This window comes from Eublepharis macularius, chromosome 5 (genome assembly GCF_028583425.1).
Source record: "Eublepharis macularius isolate TG4126 chromosome 5, MPM_Emac_v1.0, whole genome shotgun sequence".
In the NCBI taxonomy this organism is placed as follows: domain Eukaryota; kingdom Metazoa; phylum Chordata; class Lepidosauria; order Squamata; family Eublepharidae; genus Eublepharis; species Eublepharis macularius.
In genome coordinates, this window is record NC_072794.1 from 155,153,099 (window position 1) to 155,171,604 (window position 18,506).

The 18,506-nt window shown below is 45.7% G+C and overlaps 1 protein-coding gene across 2 annotated transcripts in view; it reads right to left on the minus strand.

The window, feature by feature from the left end:
• Positions 1–2,789: 2,789 nt before the first annotated feature.
• The window catches only part of PMEPA1 (prostate transmembrane protein, androgen induced 1), a 95,541-nt gene continuing 79,824 nt past the window's right edge, over positions 2,790–18,506 (minus strand). The window contains exons 2-4 of one of the 2 annotated variants that reach the window (XM_054979212.1): positions 17,727–17,881; positions 6,434–6,487; positions 2,790–5,899 (exon numbers count right to left, since the gene is read on the minus strand). In XM_054979212.1, the coding sequence (XP_054835187.1) occupies positions 5,351–5,899; positions 6,434–6,487; positions 17,727–17,881 (758 nt within the window). In that variant the 3' untranslated portion in view covers positions 2,790–5,350. Of the gene's footprint in view, positions 5,903–6,433; positions 6,488–17,726; positions 17,882–18,506 lie in introns of both variants that reach the window. The other variant, XM_054979211.1, reaches the window with a different exon arrangement.

Here is an 18,506-nt window from a genome sequence, read left to right on the forward strand (position 1 = left end):
AAGATGCTGCATTATCACCACCAATGTTGTGTGCAGGCTTGGACATCTGCAGACTCTGGACTGCAGCTTGAATGACAGCTTGTATTTCGGAGCGTGTATCTGACCGACCGCATCCTACTGAAAGCGAAGAGTAAATGAGAGAACACACTCTGCCGGCTTTGGGAATGGAACAATCGCTCTCCATCGGTTTCACCACATTGTGGAAAGAATTTCATTCCACCCAGCCAAAAGTGGTGCCTCTGTATACCAGTTCTGCACTGGATTATTACAATGGGTAACTCAACAAAAATGGATCAAAGAGAAGTTTGGAAGGACTAATGGCATTAGAGCTGGTCTAATCAAGCAGATGCTCTCATGGGAAGTGTGTGGTAGGGTACAATTTAGAAGAATAGTCTTTGCTTTGTTCTAACAAATCTGTCAATTTTGCCTTCCAGGCGGGACAGCAACTCCTTTCTCCTTATCCTTTAATAGAAGCCTGACATGCAGTCATTAATGCTGGGGGAAAGTCCATCACTGCTGCATGTCAGTCCACTGTTAAAGACAGAAGGACGGTGGCCGATAAAGCTGGCACCCACCCTAGGTTCGCCTGTCTCATACAAGGCACTCTAGTGACTTTAACAACCTCCGGTCCGGGTGATTATTCTGAAGTTATGGCAGAGTTTTTAGAGACAAGACGCACACTCTGCCTGAAAACCTATTGAGGTAAGCATTTTTTTTTGTAGCAAACACACAAATAAGACCACAAAACGAAAAAAAAAGAAGAAGAAATCATCATCATAAATCAATAATAACACCAACACTACTATTCACTCGTTTTGGCTCAAGAGGGCAGCAGATATTATATTTCAGCTTGTCTTTTGGTTGGTATTCTCGATTACAATATCCACCACAGTTGAGGACCCACTGGAGTAGGGTATGTGCATAAAAATGTATTCAAGTTACCTTACAAACAGTCCAAGAAAGAACAGATGGCAAAAGACAGAGTGGGAGCACCTTATACAGCTAGGCACATCAAATGGGTCAGAGGGTTTGAAGGTAAACTTGTAAGAAGCATTATCAGTTGCCCCTTCCCTTAAACAACTAACTAGAGAAAACTGAAACCCAGGGGCCTACAAGGGAAAGTGACCACACCCTGCAGTGATTGGATTGCTCCCTCTTTTAGATTTTTATTTTTTTTTAAAGGGAGGTTTACTGTTTCTTTCAATAAGGCACTAAATAGACATGTTACATAAAGGAAAGATACATTTAAAAAACCACTTCTATAAATTCATTGACTTTGTACCTTTCATAGGAAGCTAGAGTCATTCCTTTTAATTCTCTTTTTTTAAATAAAAAAATCTGCAAATTGTAGTTATTGTAAAGCTATTATCGAGAAACTATTGGAAGGGGGAAGAAGACAGGTTGCAATACTGTAAAAAGGGGGAGACAGGTTTCAGGAGTCTATCACTAGGCAAAAATGTTTTTTTTCCTTCCAAACGGTGGAAATTTCAAGTTCATCTATTCAGCGTCCTGATCGTCCTCTTTAAAATATATATAAATAGCATTCAAAAGGGTCAGAACTTTAAAACTGTTGGCAGGTTGTTTTCAGGGATTTTTCTCCCCACCCCTTTTTCCTTTTTTTCCCCTTCAAGTAATAGAAAAGTCGCATAAAAGCCAAGAGTTATTGCCTTTATATCTTTCATTTATGTTACCTTACTAGTTAGCATCTGGTAAAAAGTGGAATTACACCTCCTTGTAAAAAACAAAAATGGTCACTCGTTAAGATTTCTCCTCTGCAAACCCTTCCATGAGCCATCATGGGCTTTTGTGTCCCTCAGAAGGGTGGAACTGTGTAGCTGTTGGGGACAGCCAGCTTCCCAAGTGGCCACTGTACCAGTCCCTTGATCCTCAAGCCATTAGCAGGGGATGATCACATCCATTGTTGATTCCACACACGTTGGATAATGCACTTCCAATCCTCTTTAGAGATCATTTGGAACTGAATTTTTCGTGTGTGAAACAAAAAATCCACTTCAAAACGATTGCTAAAGTGCATTGAAAGTGCATTATCCAATGTGTGCGAAATCAACCATGGCTTGTATTGTGCTATTCTACTCAGCTAATAGTATCCCCTGTCACCAATGCAAGAGGCTCTTCCACCAAAGAACACAGACCCCTGTTATCTCAGCTGAGTGGTAGGACACAATTTTGAATCTCCATGTTGTACCAAACTTCTGATTCCTGCATATTACGCAGAACAGGCCAGACAGGTTTTTCTGGTCAGTTTGCAACCCTTCTAGCTATTAAATACCTATGGACAAGGTAGAGAATACAGGGGGCTTCATTCCCTTACATGCTTAATATCCCCCCCTTCTCTCCATAAATTTGTCTCTCACTCTCTTGCATTCGGATCACGTACAAAATTCACCACGAGGGTTTATAACACCACCAATCAGATCGCGACACAATATCAAAATGTAAACAATAGCGTTGTAAGACAAAATGTTTCATGAAACGAGAGAGAGAATGCACTGGGGGGGGGGGGGAAATCACATGACATGAGCTGATTTGTTTGAAGGGGTCAGAGGTCAGAACCTTGACAGGAAGATGCACAATGATCATGGGTGTGAGCAGGGCTTTTTTTCAGCTGGAACACGGTGGAACGGAGTTCCGGAACCTCTTGAAAATGATCACATGGCTGGTGGCCCCGCCCCCTAATCTCCAGACAGAGCGGTGTTTAGATTGCCCTCCGCGCTGCTTGGCAGCGCAGAGGGCAATCTAAACACCCCTCTGTCTGGAGATCAGGGGTCAGGGCCACCAGCCATGTGACCATTTTCTCCGAGGGCAACCCACTGAGTTCCACCACCTCTTTTCCCAGGAAAAAAGCCCTGGGTGTGAGTGAAGGGCAGCCTTCCAAAGAGGTAAAGGGTTTCCTTCAAAAGCATTCAGCATGACTCTTTAGCCTTTAATACATCACAGGAGCTGACATGTTTCCACCCATGTCTTGCCCACTGCCTCTTTAGCAAGAACAAATAAAACCAGAGGCAGACTGTAGCAAGAGGGCATCACACCACGTGCTGCTGCGTGCCCTTCATTTCTTTCAATGTGAAGGCAGAGCACATGGATGGCTGGAACCCAGAGACTGCCAGAAATGGGCTTTAGTACAGAGACTGCATATGCTTTCCTTTCCCAATTCACAGATTTTTAAATAGGCCTATGCATTTTTGTGCCCAGCTGTGCCAAACGAAGCCAGCTACAGTGGCCCACCAGGGACCTGATAAGCCCCTTTTACTAGGGCATCCAAGCTTGGCTGGCTGCAAGTTGTGCAGACCCCAAATGCGATGACACGATGCAAACTCAAGTAAAAGACAGAATTTCCGAGCTGTTAATTTACTCGGCTCTACAGGACACCCACAAAAACTCCTTTTCCAAATAAGGATTCGAGACCTAGAAGCCCTTATCCTTCACACCTGGCCAACCTTAGGTTATGAAGACTATTTAAAACCATATAGGAAATTGAGCTTCCCCAGACCAGGTTTTCAGGTCATTATTGTCTTTTTTTAAAAAAAAAATCATTTATAAGACAGGTTTATGAGATCGTGAAGCTTTTTTTAAAAAAAAACTTAATTGCTGAAGAGAACCAGATTAGCTTGATATTAAACAGACAATTAGAAGCAATCACTCAGTCATTAAAAGAAGGTGTCTTAATGGCTACTTATATTTTTATGGTCCCCAAGAAATTAGAAGGAGGGTAGCGGTAGAAAGGGGTCCTTCAGTTGCCCTCTAATGGGCTGGGTTCTGCAAAGCTTCTGCCAAAAGAACATGATGCCTACGTTTACGGTGCTCAGCTGCACACAAAAATCCCCTGTGCAAGCAGGGATCCCCACATCCGTTTCCACGCTGGGCGGTATCTCCATGCATTAGTAGGGTCTGTACACAGAGCCATCCCCAACACTGAAGGGACAGAAGAATGCCTTGCCTAGGTATAGCTCCATTCGAGCTACTTAGACCACAAGACTAAGCAACTGTGTACACCTTCCATGTTAAATCTTTGCAGAATCCAGTTGTAAGCGTTAAGTTTTTTTTTTAAAAAAAACCTAAACTTTAAACCATGCTTCCAGTAATTGTAAGACACAAATGCATGCTAAAAAAAAAAAAAAGCCTTAAAAATTTAAAATTCAGATTTTGTAGGCAAGGTAGACAAGCAGGTTATTACAATCTGTTCTTGGGAACGAATATAGAAGTACAAAAAAAATGAATATGCACCCATACCAGGTCAATTGGGAAGGGTGCGCTCGTGGATAAATAGACACTTTCACCTTTTAAGAATACACAGACAGAGAGGTGTTAGCCAAGAAGGGGGAAAAAATGGCAATTTACATACGCACAGGCTCTTGGCTACTGAAGCAATGAGTGTCTATTTCATACCTGGGTATCTTGCACCCAAGTGCAACATGCAGCGTTTGGCCACAGAACCGGCTCAGATTTGAGACTTGATCATGTGACTCTGGAAAGTAAAACATTTACATAAGATGCAGTCCTTCCGTGATGTTCCTTACTGGTCTTGGTTAAGTCTTCCGGGTTTTCCCTTCCCCCTACGATTCCTTTAATCTTCACTTAGACGTAGTTCCCTTAACAGTTTTGTTTAGACGTGATAGAGGCATTTGACCAACACAAGCACTGACACATTTATATTAAAAAATAGTGCAAAATTTCAACATTTATATAAATAATTCTAAACCCCTGCTTTTGTTTTTTTAATGTTTTTGTTTTGTTTTTTTTCTTCTTTTTTTTACAATGTAATACATGCTTTTTTTGAGCTGGCTCAAAATTCTAGTTCAGGAAAAAACAAAAACAAAATCCCCCCTTTTTTTCGCAATAGGCCTCTTGTCATATAAAAATACTCCAGCTTCCCCAAACACAGATACAGTTTCTCTTATCTTTTTAATATATATTTATATATATATATATATATTGCAGATCTTTTAAACAAATGTTTTTGTGCAAATATTTTTGTCTTTAAAGTTAAGTGAAATAAACCAAAAAAAAAAAAAGTAGCATTCACACACACAGCTCAACTAGAAACAAAACAAGGGGAAAGGAAGAAAAAAAAAATAAGAGGACTGCTGCAGATTTCATTTAAAAAAATAAAAAAAAATCTAGACACAGCTCAACAAAGAAATGGTTTTCTTTTTTTTTTTGCAAGCTTTGTTGGCGTTTGTGCATTCAGACCAAACATAACATGTAAATATTTATACTACACAAGAGTGGAGAAGGGCATTTTGTTCTGTGCACCGATTCCCCGTCTCTCAATAACGTTCCCCCCTCCAGTTAGTAAGAAGTGCAGAGTGTTTTTGTTTCTTTTTTCTTTTTAAAAGGGGTGACCTTTTTGTTTCTCTTTATCTTTGTTCCATGCCGTTGTGCTCTCGAGGCTACTGATTTGTGACGAAGGGTGGAGTCTGCCGCCCTCCAGTATAGAGGGCATTCCGCTGTTATTCTGCTGGTGCTGGTAAAATGTCGAGCCAGGGAAATGACCAATGACCTCACTGTACGTGGGGGGCGGTCCTTCCATCCTGCCGTTGCTTCCATAACAGGTTGCGCTGATGCCCGAGTTGCTGCTGGGAGGGCAAGGCCCCCCGTACATTGAGTTATCTATCAGGTCACTGTCGAAGATGGTTCTGTTGGGAGGCGCTCGGACAGACTCCCTGTTGAGTTCCATCTGCTGCTCTGGATCTCGGAGCTGTAGTGTGCAGGGACCCTGGTAAGGAGGGGGTTCTTCCCCATCCGATAGAGAGATGGTAGGCGGCAGGTCGATCTCATGCTGCATATAAGGGTAGGTTGGCTGGAATCTATTGAAACGGTCCCTCTGTAAGAAGGATGGAACAGCTAGCCTGTCTGTCGGTCTTGGCGTGTAGACTTGCTGCTGGAAAAAAGAGGAAGGAGAAGCATAACAATCTGTTTAAGTTTGCCACTGCTCCTTTGGGCAGTAGGTAAAAAATTTCAAATTGCCATTGTTGCATGCAATGTGACTTTGCTTCTGTGATATCACATTTTTCTAGGAATTTCCGGAAAATCTATGGTTTAACCATAGAGCTTCTGGTGAGTCCTACAGCAGTGAGACAACACTTCCCCAGAAGTGATGTCACACCGTGTATGATGATGCCCCATGTCACATGAACACACAAAGCTGCCTTGTACTGAATCAGACTACTGGTTCATCATGATCCGTGTTGTCTATTCAGACTGGCAGCAGCTCTCCAGGGTCTCAAGCAGAGGTCTTTCATATCACCTACTGCCTGGTCCTTTTAACTGGGGATTGAACCTGGGACCTTCTGCATAGCAAGAAGATGCTCTAGCACTGAGCCACAGCCCTCTGTCTCACTTCCCCATCGGCCGGCATTTCATTTGCAAGCCAACAAGTGGTGCAATGTTATATTTTAAATGCACTTCTTACCTCTGTTACGCCATTTCCTGAAACTGTGCTTTCTGAAGGCCACAAGCTTCCTTCCTAAAGTTAGAAAGAACAAGAAAAAGTTTAAGATTTCCTTCAGTTTGTCTATGATATGCGCCGTCAAGTTGCTTCCGACTTATGGTGATCCTATTCTGCAGATACTATGGACAGCCAAAAAGACAAGTAAGTGGGTACTAGATCAAATCAAGCCTGAATCCTCCCTAGAAGCTAAAATGACCAAACTGAGGCTATCGTACTTCGGTCACATCACGAGTAGATGAGATTCTCTGGAAAAGTAAATAATGCTAAGAAAAATGAAAGACCTAAAATGAGATGGCTTGACTCAATATAAGAAGCCATGTCCTCCAGTTTGCAGGATCTGAGCAAATCAGTTAGTGATAGGACTTTTGGAGGTCTTTCATTCATAGGGTCGCCATGGGTCGGAGATGACTTGACGGCACATAAAACACACATGAGTGGATGACCAACAAAATGTCCTATCTTTAGCAGCCTTGCTCAGATTTTGCAAACTGGAGGATGTGGCTTCCTTTATTGAGGCCAGCCATCTCATTTTCAATCTTCCTCTTTTCCTACCGCCTTTCACTTCTCCTAGCATTACTGTCTTTTCCAGTGAGTCTTTGTCCTCTCAATTCTTTTAGTATACAGCACTTTTATCATCAAATGGTATTGAATACATTGCATGTAGCATTTACATAGCACATTTCAAGTATTCAACGTGCTTAATGTACTTATGTTTAGATAATTCTTATAACAGCCCTGTGAGGTTGGCCAATATTCTTCTCATCCTCAAGACTCAGAGAATGGGCCTGTGGAAAGATGCCTAGTGAAGCTTGTGAACTCAGTTCTTCTCAGGGCTTTTTTTCTGGGAAAAGAGGTGGTGGAACTCAGTGGGTTGCCCTTGGAGAAAATGGTCACATGGTTGGTGGCCGCGTCCCCTGATCTCCAGACAGAGGGGAGTTTAGATTGCCCTCCGCGCCGCTGGAGCGGCACGGAGGGCAATCTAAACTCCCCTCTGTCTGGAGATCAGGGGACGCGGCCACCAGCCATGTGACCATTTTCAAGAGGTTCTGGAACTCCGTTCCCCCACGTTCCCCCTGAAAAAAAAAGCCCTGGTTCTTCTGTGTTCAGAGATCACATTCTTAGCATAGCGTGGTGGCTATCTGAACAGGCACGATAAAAGGCAGCAAAAATAAAATTCCACCTGTACATCTACAGTTCAATATACAAGGGAGCTTAGGGCATGTGACTGACCCAAGGACATCCTGTGGGTTTCATGCCACAGTGAGTATCTGAACCCTGGTTATGCTGAGCCTAGTCTGATATTCTAACCACTATACCACACTGGAATTCACGCATACAGTTCCTTTCTGATATGATTTGGAACTCTGCTTGTTCAGCATTCCAGTCCGCATGGAGAGAGCTATTTACATGTACACTTCTGATGAATATGTGTAGGCTGGGGCCAAGGCTTGCGACCACAATTTCATAACCTCCCATACACACATGTTCATTCCAGCCGTGCGGAACATTTGAAAAGGACCATCAAGGAGCCAACGCAGAGGCTAAAATCATGGTATAAACATGTAATAATTGTAGTGGCTTTGTATGCAGCACTGAATGCCTCGCAACTCCGTTCTGTCCTGATTTTTGAAACTCCTGACTCTGCATACCAGCCTCAAGGTAGTCCAGCCACTGGCAGAGGGGGTTGGGGGAGGGAGAAGAAGTGATTTAAATGGAAATGAGATGGCCCAGACGTTTTCCTCCTTCCTTCTCTTTTATAGCAAACCTTGTCTCAGAAATACTACATATAAGATAAGGAGTTCTTTTAGAGTGAGCGATAATGGATTGCCAAAGTTGATTTCATATGGCATGTTAATTCAGTTGCGACACTTGAGTGACGCACGCAATACAATGGCTTGGTTCAGATGTCGCGTGAAGCCATGATTTCATTTTAACTGTGGGCCGGATCCTGTGGGTCTGAGCCACTACTGGTGGTGCTTTCCTCCGGTGCAAGAAGCCTGACGGAAGAGTCTCCTGGCCTGGGAAGAAAGTGCCTCCTATAGTGAAATGTATCCACAAGTTACAGTTCTAGGGTTAGGGCCAAGATCCAGCCAAGGATCCGTCCATTGTCAATGGTTAATCTAAATTTTAGGAATCTAAAATGATAGTTTGACATTGGTTGATTAGCCATGGGTAGTCATGGCTTAAACAGGCTTCCCAACATCCTGGTGGTGCCTGGAGATCTCCTGGAATCACAATTGTTCTCCAGACTAAAGAGTTTCCCAGAGAGGGTGGACTCTATGGCAGTTGTACCTCACTGAGATCCCTTGCCTACCAAACTCTGCCCCCCTCCCCCCAGGCTCTACCCCTGAGTCTCCAGGAGTTTATTATTTACTTACAGGATTTTAACCCCAACTATCTGCCCTCACAGGGCCACCAAATCCGAGTTGGCAACCTCATTTGGCTACAATTGCATCCAGCATATGTAATAGGTACCCCAGTTGATTCCCTGCTGCTACCCTCGCTGCAGTGCCGGCTCAGATGCCAGCTGGTCGTTGCTGTACAGGTGGGAAAAAGATAGAACCAGCATTTCTTGGAACAAACTGGGATTTGAATGATCACCTGGCAAGTTGGATCGTGGCTTCACAAACTAACAAGTGTTAAAATAAACCATGGTTCTGCCTGAGCTCTGAACCGACCCCCTGCGCATCCATACTATGGAAGGCTGTGCTATGCAACTACGGCGTGCTTGGTCACGCAAGGTGCGCCCCAGACCTTTAATTTCAACATTTACCTTAAAATCCACAATGCTAAAATCAAAAGGGCACCGTTAATTTTCTAAGGAAACGTTTTATGTAATTCTGTGCATCACTAGGGGAGATACTTAAGAGAACAAATAACACTAAAGAACGATGATCTGACCTGCTGGTGAGATTTTCCTGTTAAAAAGAGGAATTGGGAAGTTTTCTCTCGGATTCACTTAGGGCACTTTTAAGTGGAGACAGTGGTGCTTGACATTTACAGGTCGTGTTCTGGAATGTTTCCATTACATTATATCAGTAATGCTTACAGCAGTTCCATTAAGTAGGCTCAGCTTTATTTTACAGATAGGGGAGAGGCTGAGAGACTGCCTAAGGCAACAGGGTCTTCAACCCTTTGGGCGGGTAGTAGAGACCCCCACCTCATTTCTATGAAAGTATTGTGTTCTCGTGTGGCAGCAAGAAGGAGAAAACTCTCCCCCTCTACAATGTTATTGCATGGGGGGAAATGTTTGGGAGAAAGGTAAGAGCTCTCCCTCTCCTGGAGGAGAGACCATTTGCACTCCCAGAAGCCAATCCCTGGAGCTTACATGCATTTGCACAAGCACAGGTTGGCACAGGTGGAGTGACCGTCAGACAGTGGCGTAGCGTGGGTTGAGAGTGCCCCGGGAAAGGCAAGTCTCACCGCTATGTTTTTTTGTTCTTCCTTGTGCGTGCACTTTGCACGCACATGCTCCCAGGCCCGTGTGATGACATCACTTCTGGGAAGTGATGTCATCGTGCAGGGCGTGGTTGCCCCCCCTCTACCGCAGCCAACCACGCCACTGCAGTCAGCTCGGCTTGACTGCCAGCTCAGCCGCTGCAGAAAGCTTGGCGCCCAGTGAGCTGGCTGCCCTGTCGGCGCGCAGGGGGCGTGGGCAGCTCCCCACGGGCACAGCGCAGTCTCCGCCCCTCTGCGCTGTAGCCGCCCGTGCCACTGCAGCCAGCTTGGTTTGAGCTGCCAGCTCAGCCGCTGCGGGAAGGCCAGCTTGGCACTCAGTGAGCCAGCTGTGCCCTTGGCATGCAGGCAACCTTCCCACGTGCACGGCGAAGTCTCTTGTGCCCCTACAAATTTTGTGCCCGGGGAAACTGCCCCTCTTGCCCCCCCCCCCACTATGCCACTGCTGTCAGAGAGGGGCCAAAGATGAGAAACCTCAGAAGCAGCAGCTCTTGATATCTTCCCTAAGCACAGGCATCTGCCTTATCAGATAAGACTGATAAGTCGGACCAAACTGTCTTTCTGCTGAATCAGACCCAGCCTCAGTTAGGCCATTGTTTTCTACTACAACAGGTGGGAGCTCTCCACAGTCTCAGATAAATGTCTTTCACATCACCAATTGCCTGGTTCTGAACACTGCGAGGATTGAACCTGGGACTTCTGTAAGCAAAAGGGCTGCCTTACCCACTGAGCCACGGCTTCTGCTCCAACCGTGGCTGCGCTTTGCATGCAAGCAGCTCAGAAAAAAAAACCCCATTCCTCCCTTCTTTATAGCATTCCACACGGTGCTGTTTTTGTAGCAATAGTTGTGGCTTTTGAGGGTATGCATTTATGAATGTTTAAGGGCTTAGCTGGCCCTGGGGACTTAACCACAACCACCCTGCTCAGATTTTACCGCCTGCGCAACAATGCAGTCGGCTGTCTCTGAAGGGGCTTGGTCCATCTTTTCCTATAACGTGGAGGAGAAGACTTTTGACTGGGAGGGAGCGAGGCGGCCGTGTACGAGATGAAAGGAACCAAATTTGGCTGGCTCCAAGGCCTGCCTGACAAGCATCCAAACCAACAGGCAGAAGAGAGAATCGCTATGAGACATACAAATGTTTATTTTTCAGCATCCCATTGGGCAGGTTTAATAAGTGGTGAGTGTATCCCTGCCTTATGTTTGCTGGTTTATATATAATTTAGCAGTGGGCTAAAGCATCACATGGCCCCATCTGCTGATCCAGTTCTGCACAGCACAGCTGACGTCAGACTGAATACACTGGGATGGGGCAGGGTGGGGGAAGAAGAAGTGGATGGAGGCAGGTGGGGGAGCATGCGGTTGGGGAGGCAGAGCTCGGGAGCCTCTATTTCCCCTTTAAGACTAACCAACTTTATTGTAGCATAAGCTTTTGAGAACCACAGCTCTCTTCGTCAGAGGCATCTGACGAAGAGAGCTGTTGTTCTTGAAAGCTTATGCTACAATAAAGGTGGTTAGTCTTAAAGGTGCTACTGGGCTCTTTACTATTTTGCAACTACAGACGAACACGGATAACTCCTCTGGATCTATTTCCCTTACATGCACAACAATCTGACCTCCTTTGAAACTGGGTTAAAATCGATCAGATTCCACAGACAGCTTTAGACCTTTTGTGTTTGAAGTCAAAGATCAGAATGATGTATCAGGCAGAAATTTATCGGACATTTCAGACTGTCATGTCAAACCAAAGTTCTCAGGGACAGCTCACAAAGACCTTCTAAATTCCTTAATAAGCCCTGCACAGTGGCTTGAAGTCCTGTTTTTTCCTCCCGCTTTCCAGGGTCAACATTTACTTTATTTACTGCATTTATACCTGGACTTTCTCGGCAATGAGGACCCAGTGCGTCGTGCATTGTTCTCTTCTCCTCCAGTTATCCCCACAACAACCCTCGGAGGTAGGTTAGGCTGAGTGTGTGGGACTGGCCCAAGATAACCCCAGCAACCTTCCATGGCAGAGTGGGGATTTGAACCTGGGTCTCCCAGATCCTTCCCTGACCTGGATAGCCCAGGTGAGCCTGATCTCGTCAGATGTCAGAAACTAAGCAGGGTCGGCCTTGGTTAATAATTGGATGGGAGACTTCCAACGAAGACCAAAGTTGCAGAGGCAGGCAATGGCAAACCACCTCTGTTAGTCTCTTGCCATGAAAACCCACCAGCGGTCATCATTAAGTCAGCTATGACTTGAGAACAACATACATACACTCCCAGATCCTAGTCAGACACTCTAACTACTACACAACACCACCTCTCATATACATCTATCTATATATATCTGCTTACCTAGACATATAATTTATATATAATAATATATAAATGAAAATCAAACCATTGTCAGACAGGTGCTCCTTCTACCATTATTTTAGGAGATGCCAGTGTACAACCTCCTACCATATTACCATGTGCTATGTACAACGTGCAAAGACATAACATGATGTACCAGAGAAAAAGCTCGTCTGATGCAAAAGTTTGCAAGCCAGTCTGAAGGCTGTGTTCCTTATCAAGGGGGCTGGCTGCTTGTCAAGTTCCTACGTTTGATTTTTGCACACATCTAGGGGCGGGGGGGGGGGCGGGGAGGCAGGCAGTCCTTAAATTTAATACTAGAAGCATCTCGAAACCTCCTGCTGAAACGTTTGTTCAGAGAGCGCATTATGTTAACTTATTCGAGACATTTATATTCTACCTTTCTGCCACTGCATTCAAGGCAATTTACAATCCAAAGTCACGTCTGCAATAAAATACATACCACACGAAAGTAAAGGGGACAGAAAGGGAAGAGGAAAACAAGCCAATTTCAGCCTAACTCTTCAGCGGCTTTCACATTCGTTGGATAATGCATTTTCTATACACTTTAGGGATCATTTTCTGTCTAGGTTTTTCTGTGTGAAACAAATGATTGTTAAAGCACACTGAAAGTGCATTATCCAACATGTGTGAAAGCCATCTTGAATGACATATATAAATGCATGTCATGGGAAGATGGAATGGCTGCAGCCAGTCACAATTTGGGGAAGGCCTGGAGTTCAAATAGGGATCCCAGACCCCCAGTGCGCCCCGAATAGGGATCCCAGACCTGCCTCAGTGCCCGAAAACAGGCCCGTTCTGCCACGGATTGGGCCTGTTTCGAGGCGCTGCAGAGCACAGGAGCGCTCCTGCGCTCCGCAGCGCCTCAAAACGGGCCTGATCCATGGCAGAACGGGCCCATTTTCAGGCACTTCAGAGCGCAGAAGCGCTCCTGTGCTCCACAGCACCTCAAAAATGGGCCCGTTTCAGCACAGATTGGGCCCGTTTTGAGCCCCTGTGGAGCCTGGCCATGCTCCCAGGGGCTGCGCGATGACGTCACTTCTGAAGTGACACCATTGCGCCTGTGGGGGCGCACGTGCACGCGCTTCACACACGCGACCCCCCCTCTCCCCCAAGGTAAGTGCCAGGCCCCTACCCCCCACCCGGAGGTAGAGGGGGCCTGGTAACCCTGAGTTCAAAGGCAGTTGGTCCTACCAGGCAAATGGAAGGGACCTCTCTAATATTTCTCCTGCTAATGCAGCTGGGTAGAATGGCTGCCGGTGGAGACAAGTGCTGGGTTACCACAGCCAATCTTACATGGTAACACTCCCGCTCTTCTATTGGATGGTGAGGACCACAGATGGTTTCCATTAAAACCTAAGGTGTACCATAGCATCAGCATCACTGCTCACTTGAAAAAAGAAAAACAAAGAAGCTGACCGCACAAAGGAGGAATTTTGTGGAGGGGGGTGGGGTGGGGGAGGAAATGTTCCTCCAGAGCTGGTTTTTTCTCCCTCACTCCCACGTAACAAGCTGGCAACTCCAAAATTCTGTCTTCCAAACATTCCTTGTGTTGGTTGTTGGGGGTTTTCCGGGCTGTCTTGCCGTGGTCTTGGCATTGTAGTTCCTGACGTTTCGCCAGCAGCTGTGGCTGGCATCTTCAGAGGTGTAGCACCAAAAGACAGAGATCTCTCAGTGTCACAGTGTGGAAAAGATGTAGGTCATTTGTATCTACTCAGGAGGGGTGGGGTTGAGCTGAGTCATTCTGTAAGAGTTTCCCAGGGCGTGGAATGCTAATGGCGGGAGGCTTCACTGTATCCTGAGGCGGTTCTTTTGCATATGGATTGGTGCTTGATGTGCTAATCTTCTCTGCAGGGCTATTGTCGGGTGTGGAGTGTTTTGTTGGCCTGGTGTTTTTCAGAACTGGAGCCCATGCTCTGTTCATTCTTAAGGTTTCTTCTTTCCTGTTGAAGTTTTGCTTATGCTTGTGAATTTCAATGGCTTCCCTGTGTAGTCTGACAAAGTAGTTGGAAGTGTTGTCCAGTATTTTGGTGTCCTGGAATAAGATACTGTGCCCTGTTTGAGTTAGGCTATGTTCAGCCACTGCTGATTTTTCAGGCTGTCCAAGTCTGCAGTGTCTTTCATGTTCTTTTATTCTTGTCTGGATGCTACGCTTTGTGGTCCCAATGTAAACTTGTCCACAGCTGCAGGGTATACGGTATACTCCTGCAGAGGTGAGGGGATCTCTGCTGTCTTTTGCTGATCGTAGCATCTGTTGTATTTTTCGGGTGGGTCTGAATACTGCTTGAAGGTTATGCTTTTTCATAAGCTTTCCCATCTGATCAGTAATTCCTTTGATATATGGCAAAAACACTTTTCCTGTGGGAGACTGTTTTTCTTTGGTTGTTTGATTCATCCTGGGTTTGATTGCTCTTCGGATTTCATTTCTGGAGTAGCCATTTGCCTGAAGTGCGTGGTTTAGATGATTAATTTCCTCATTGAGAAAGCGCGGCTCACATATCCGTCTTGCACGATCCACTAATGTTTTCATTATGCCTCTTTTCTGTCGGGGGTGGTGATTGGAGTTTTTGTGTAAGTACCGATCAGTGTGAGTTGGTTTCCTGTAGACCTTGTGACCTAACTGAAAGTTTGCTTTGCGGATGACCAAGGTATCCAGGAATGAGAGTTTTCCCTCACTTTCTTTCTCCATTGTGAATTGTATGTTCAGGTGGATGTTGTTGAGATGATTCAAAAACTCCATCAATTCTTCCTCCCCATGGCTCCAAATGATGAATGTATCATCCACAAACCGGAACCATACACTGGGTTTGTGGGGTGCTGATTCTAGAGCTGTTTTTTCAAAATGTTCCATGTAGAAGTTTGCTATAACTGGGCTGAGTGGGCTCCCCATGGCCACCCCATCCATCTGTTCATAGAATTCGTTGTCCCATTGGAAGTAATGACCTACATCTTTTCCACACTGTGACACTGAGAGATCTCTGTCTTTTGGTGCTACACCTCTGAAGATGCCAGCCACAGCTGCTGGCGAAACGTCAGGAACTACAATGCCAAGACCACGGCAAGACAGCCCGGAAAACCCCCAACAACCATCGTTCTCCGGCCGTGAAAGCCTTCGACAATACATTCCTTGTGTTCTCCAAAAGGAAGACAACTTTTTCCCAGGTGCACCATCAAGAAAATAGGGAGCTGTCTCACATTCACATACAAGTCTATACAGTAATAAAACCCTTTTTGTGAAGAATGTTTCTGAGGGGGGGGGGAAGCCATCTTGCTGGGCGACCTGGGCCAGTCACACTCTCTTAGCCTAACCGACCTCACAGAGAAAAGGAGAATTATGTAAGCCACTTTGGGTCCCGATTGGGGAGAATGGAGGGGTGAAAATGAAGCCTTGCATTGTGTGACCCACCTTCAAAAGGCGGGCTGTAAATAAGGTAACGACGAAATAAACGACGAAATAAATTGAAGTGTCAAATGCGGCTGGATCTGCATTTTTGGTTTTGCCCACTAGGGGGAGCTTTACCACCCTTCACGGGGGAAAAAACACCGAATATATAAGGCAGCTGTCATCACTTGCTGAAAAAAGAGGGAAGGGGTTGGGGGACCTAGAGGAAATCAAGATCTAACGCCTTGAATTCCCCCCCCCTATAAATTGTAAAGTTTTCGATTGATGCAGAGTATTTTGGCACCTGCATCCTATGGAGAAAGCTGCACGTGAAGAAGAATGAATGAGAAAGATGTGTGAAAGAGTACATTCAGATGCTGGGTGAAGGTAAAAATCTCTTTTCTGAACACTCTAAGAGGTAAGAAGAGCAGGCTAGATCATTAGTCCTTGATATGCTACTTTTCTCCTTGCAGAAAGCATTTTACACGTAAGCAGCAGTCAAGAGCTGGTGTGGTATAATGAATGATTAGTGTGCTGGACTACTTCCTGGGAGATCCAGGTTTGAACTCCTGCTCTGCCACGGAAACTTGCTGGCTGACCTGAGGTTCATCTCACACCCTCAGCCTAACTGGCCTCATGGGAGAAAATGGGAGTAGAGGAGAAGGATGTAAGCCTGTTTGGGACCCCATCAGGGAGAGAAAGAGGAAATGGGACCAGTTGGGTTGTGTTCCCAGTGTCCCAAAGAAGTGACGACTTATAATGGAAGAACCACACCACTCAGCCTCAAAGCACCCCCTCAACATATTGTGCCAACTAACCATGTACAATTGAAAGGTATGTTGCATGGTCAAGTATACCTCCAGCCATTCGTACATAGGAAAAAATAGATGCTGTATCTGTTCACTAGAAACAGCTAGAAATACAGTGGCCTTTGGAAAGTCCGCATACTGAGTCTTCCAACGTCCTTCCTTTTCCACTCCTTGTATCTGATGAAGGGAGCTCTGACTCTTGAAATCTCATACCCTGGAAATCTAGTTGGTCTTTAAGGGGCTACTGGACTCAAATCTTGCTCTTCCCTCTTAATGCTGACAAACAATAAGCATGCCCCTCTGCATGTCTGGAGGCCTTTCATGGTTTGGGACCCCACGTAACACCAAGGTCCATTTCTCCTCATGGGACCCACGTGCTGACAGCAAGTCCCGTCAGCCGTTCCATCAATCAAGCCGGTAAGAAGCAGCACAACAATCCCAGAGGGTTTTGCTGGTCTGTTGCAGCAAAAACAAACAGGACCTTCAAGACTGACAACATTTCATTTTAGCATCAGCTTCTGTGGGCCAGAGCCGATTTCTTCCCATGCAAAAAGTGCATAGTGAGGATCTTCTCATTGTACCTGATGAAGTGGGCTCTTGTCCTCAAAAACTCACGCTGAAAGAACATTAATCTTAAAGGTGCCACAAGACTGTTTATTTTAACATGAACAAGGGCATTCTCTCCCACTAAAGTGGAAGACCCCCCCCCCCCTGTCCTGGGCCCTGCTGCTTCGGCTCAGTGGAGCAGCAAGTGCAAACTTAGGGGGAAAACTGACATTGTGCTGATGCCACTCCATCCCTTCTAGCAAGTTGCAAGAAGTGATGTCACTGCATTGGGGGCGACACTCTAGGATTTACCCAAAGCTCTAGCATTACCCCAACACAGTGATGTCACTTCCAGCTATATGCCAGAAGTGATGTCACTGCATTGGGGCGACACTCTAGGATTTACCCAAAGCTCTAACATTACCCCAACACAGTGACGTCACTTGAGGCTTTATGCCAGAAGTGACGGCACAGCATTTGGTGCAACGCTGATTTTATTGTGTCCCCCACACTCCACCCCAAAATCTTCCGATTGACAGCGCTCATCTGACAACCCTACTTCAAACGGTGGTGGGAGGACTATCAAAACCAGATCTTCTCACACCTTTAATGTTGTCAAAGTCGCCGGAGAGCAGCAAGTGAACAGTAAATGATTTGATGAGGATAGAGGGTGCCTTCCTGGACAGAGGCTGGCCTACTTACTGATGATAGGTTTTCCTCTCTCCTCCGCCCTTGGCTGTGCCGATTGATGAAGGACCGTGCAGAGAGTTTGTAGTGGTTCAGCAGACATGTGATGACCACCACCATCACCATCATCACCACCACGATTATGATTATCTGTACAAACTCCAACTCGGCTGCAAGAACAAGAGGAGAAAAGTCACCCATGTGGAAGGATTTGGATACAAAAATAGAATTCTACAGCCAACAGAATTCTGCCCTCAATAACGTTCTACAGCAAAGCAGAAATGCAAAACAAGTGGAGATACTTCAATGGAACACTTCAAATACTGGATCCGGATGTCCTGTCCTGTGGAACTTCCAGGCATCCAGGCTACAGAATATAGATACGAGGTCAATGGGCAACCAGGCCAATAGATTATCAAAGAAAGCTGAGGTAGGGCAGCCATCTTTCCCAGAAAAAGGTGGGCATGGGTGTCATTGCCCACGGCAGCATTCAAAAACGGGGGCTGAACTTTAAAATATGGCCAGGCCAAGGGGAAGCGCCACATCAGGCAATCTTAAAACTAACCAGGTGACAGCCCTATTCTGGTAAGGTTTAGTCAGGTTTTGGAACACCTGCTCCTCAGCTGCAAACAATCCGTTGAACACCTAAAACTAAATATGCCATGCTAAGCAGAATCCATGCCTGACCTTGATGGTCTAGGCTGGTCCAATCTCATCATCTCACAGAAGCTAAGCAGGGTCAGCCCTGGTTAGTATTTGGCTGGGAGACCACCAAGGAACTCTAGGGTTGCCACC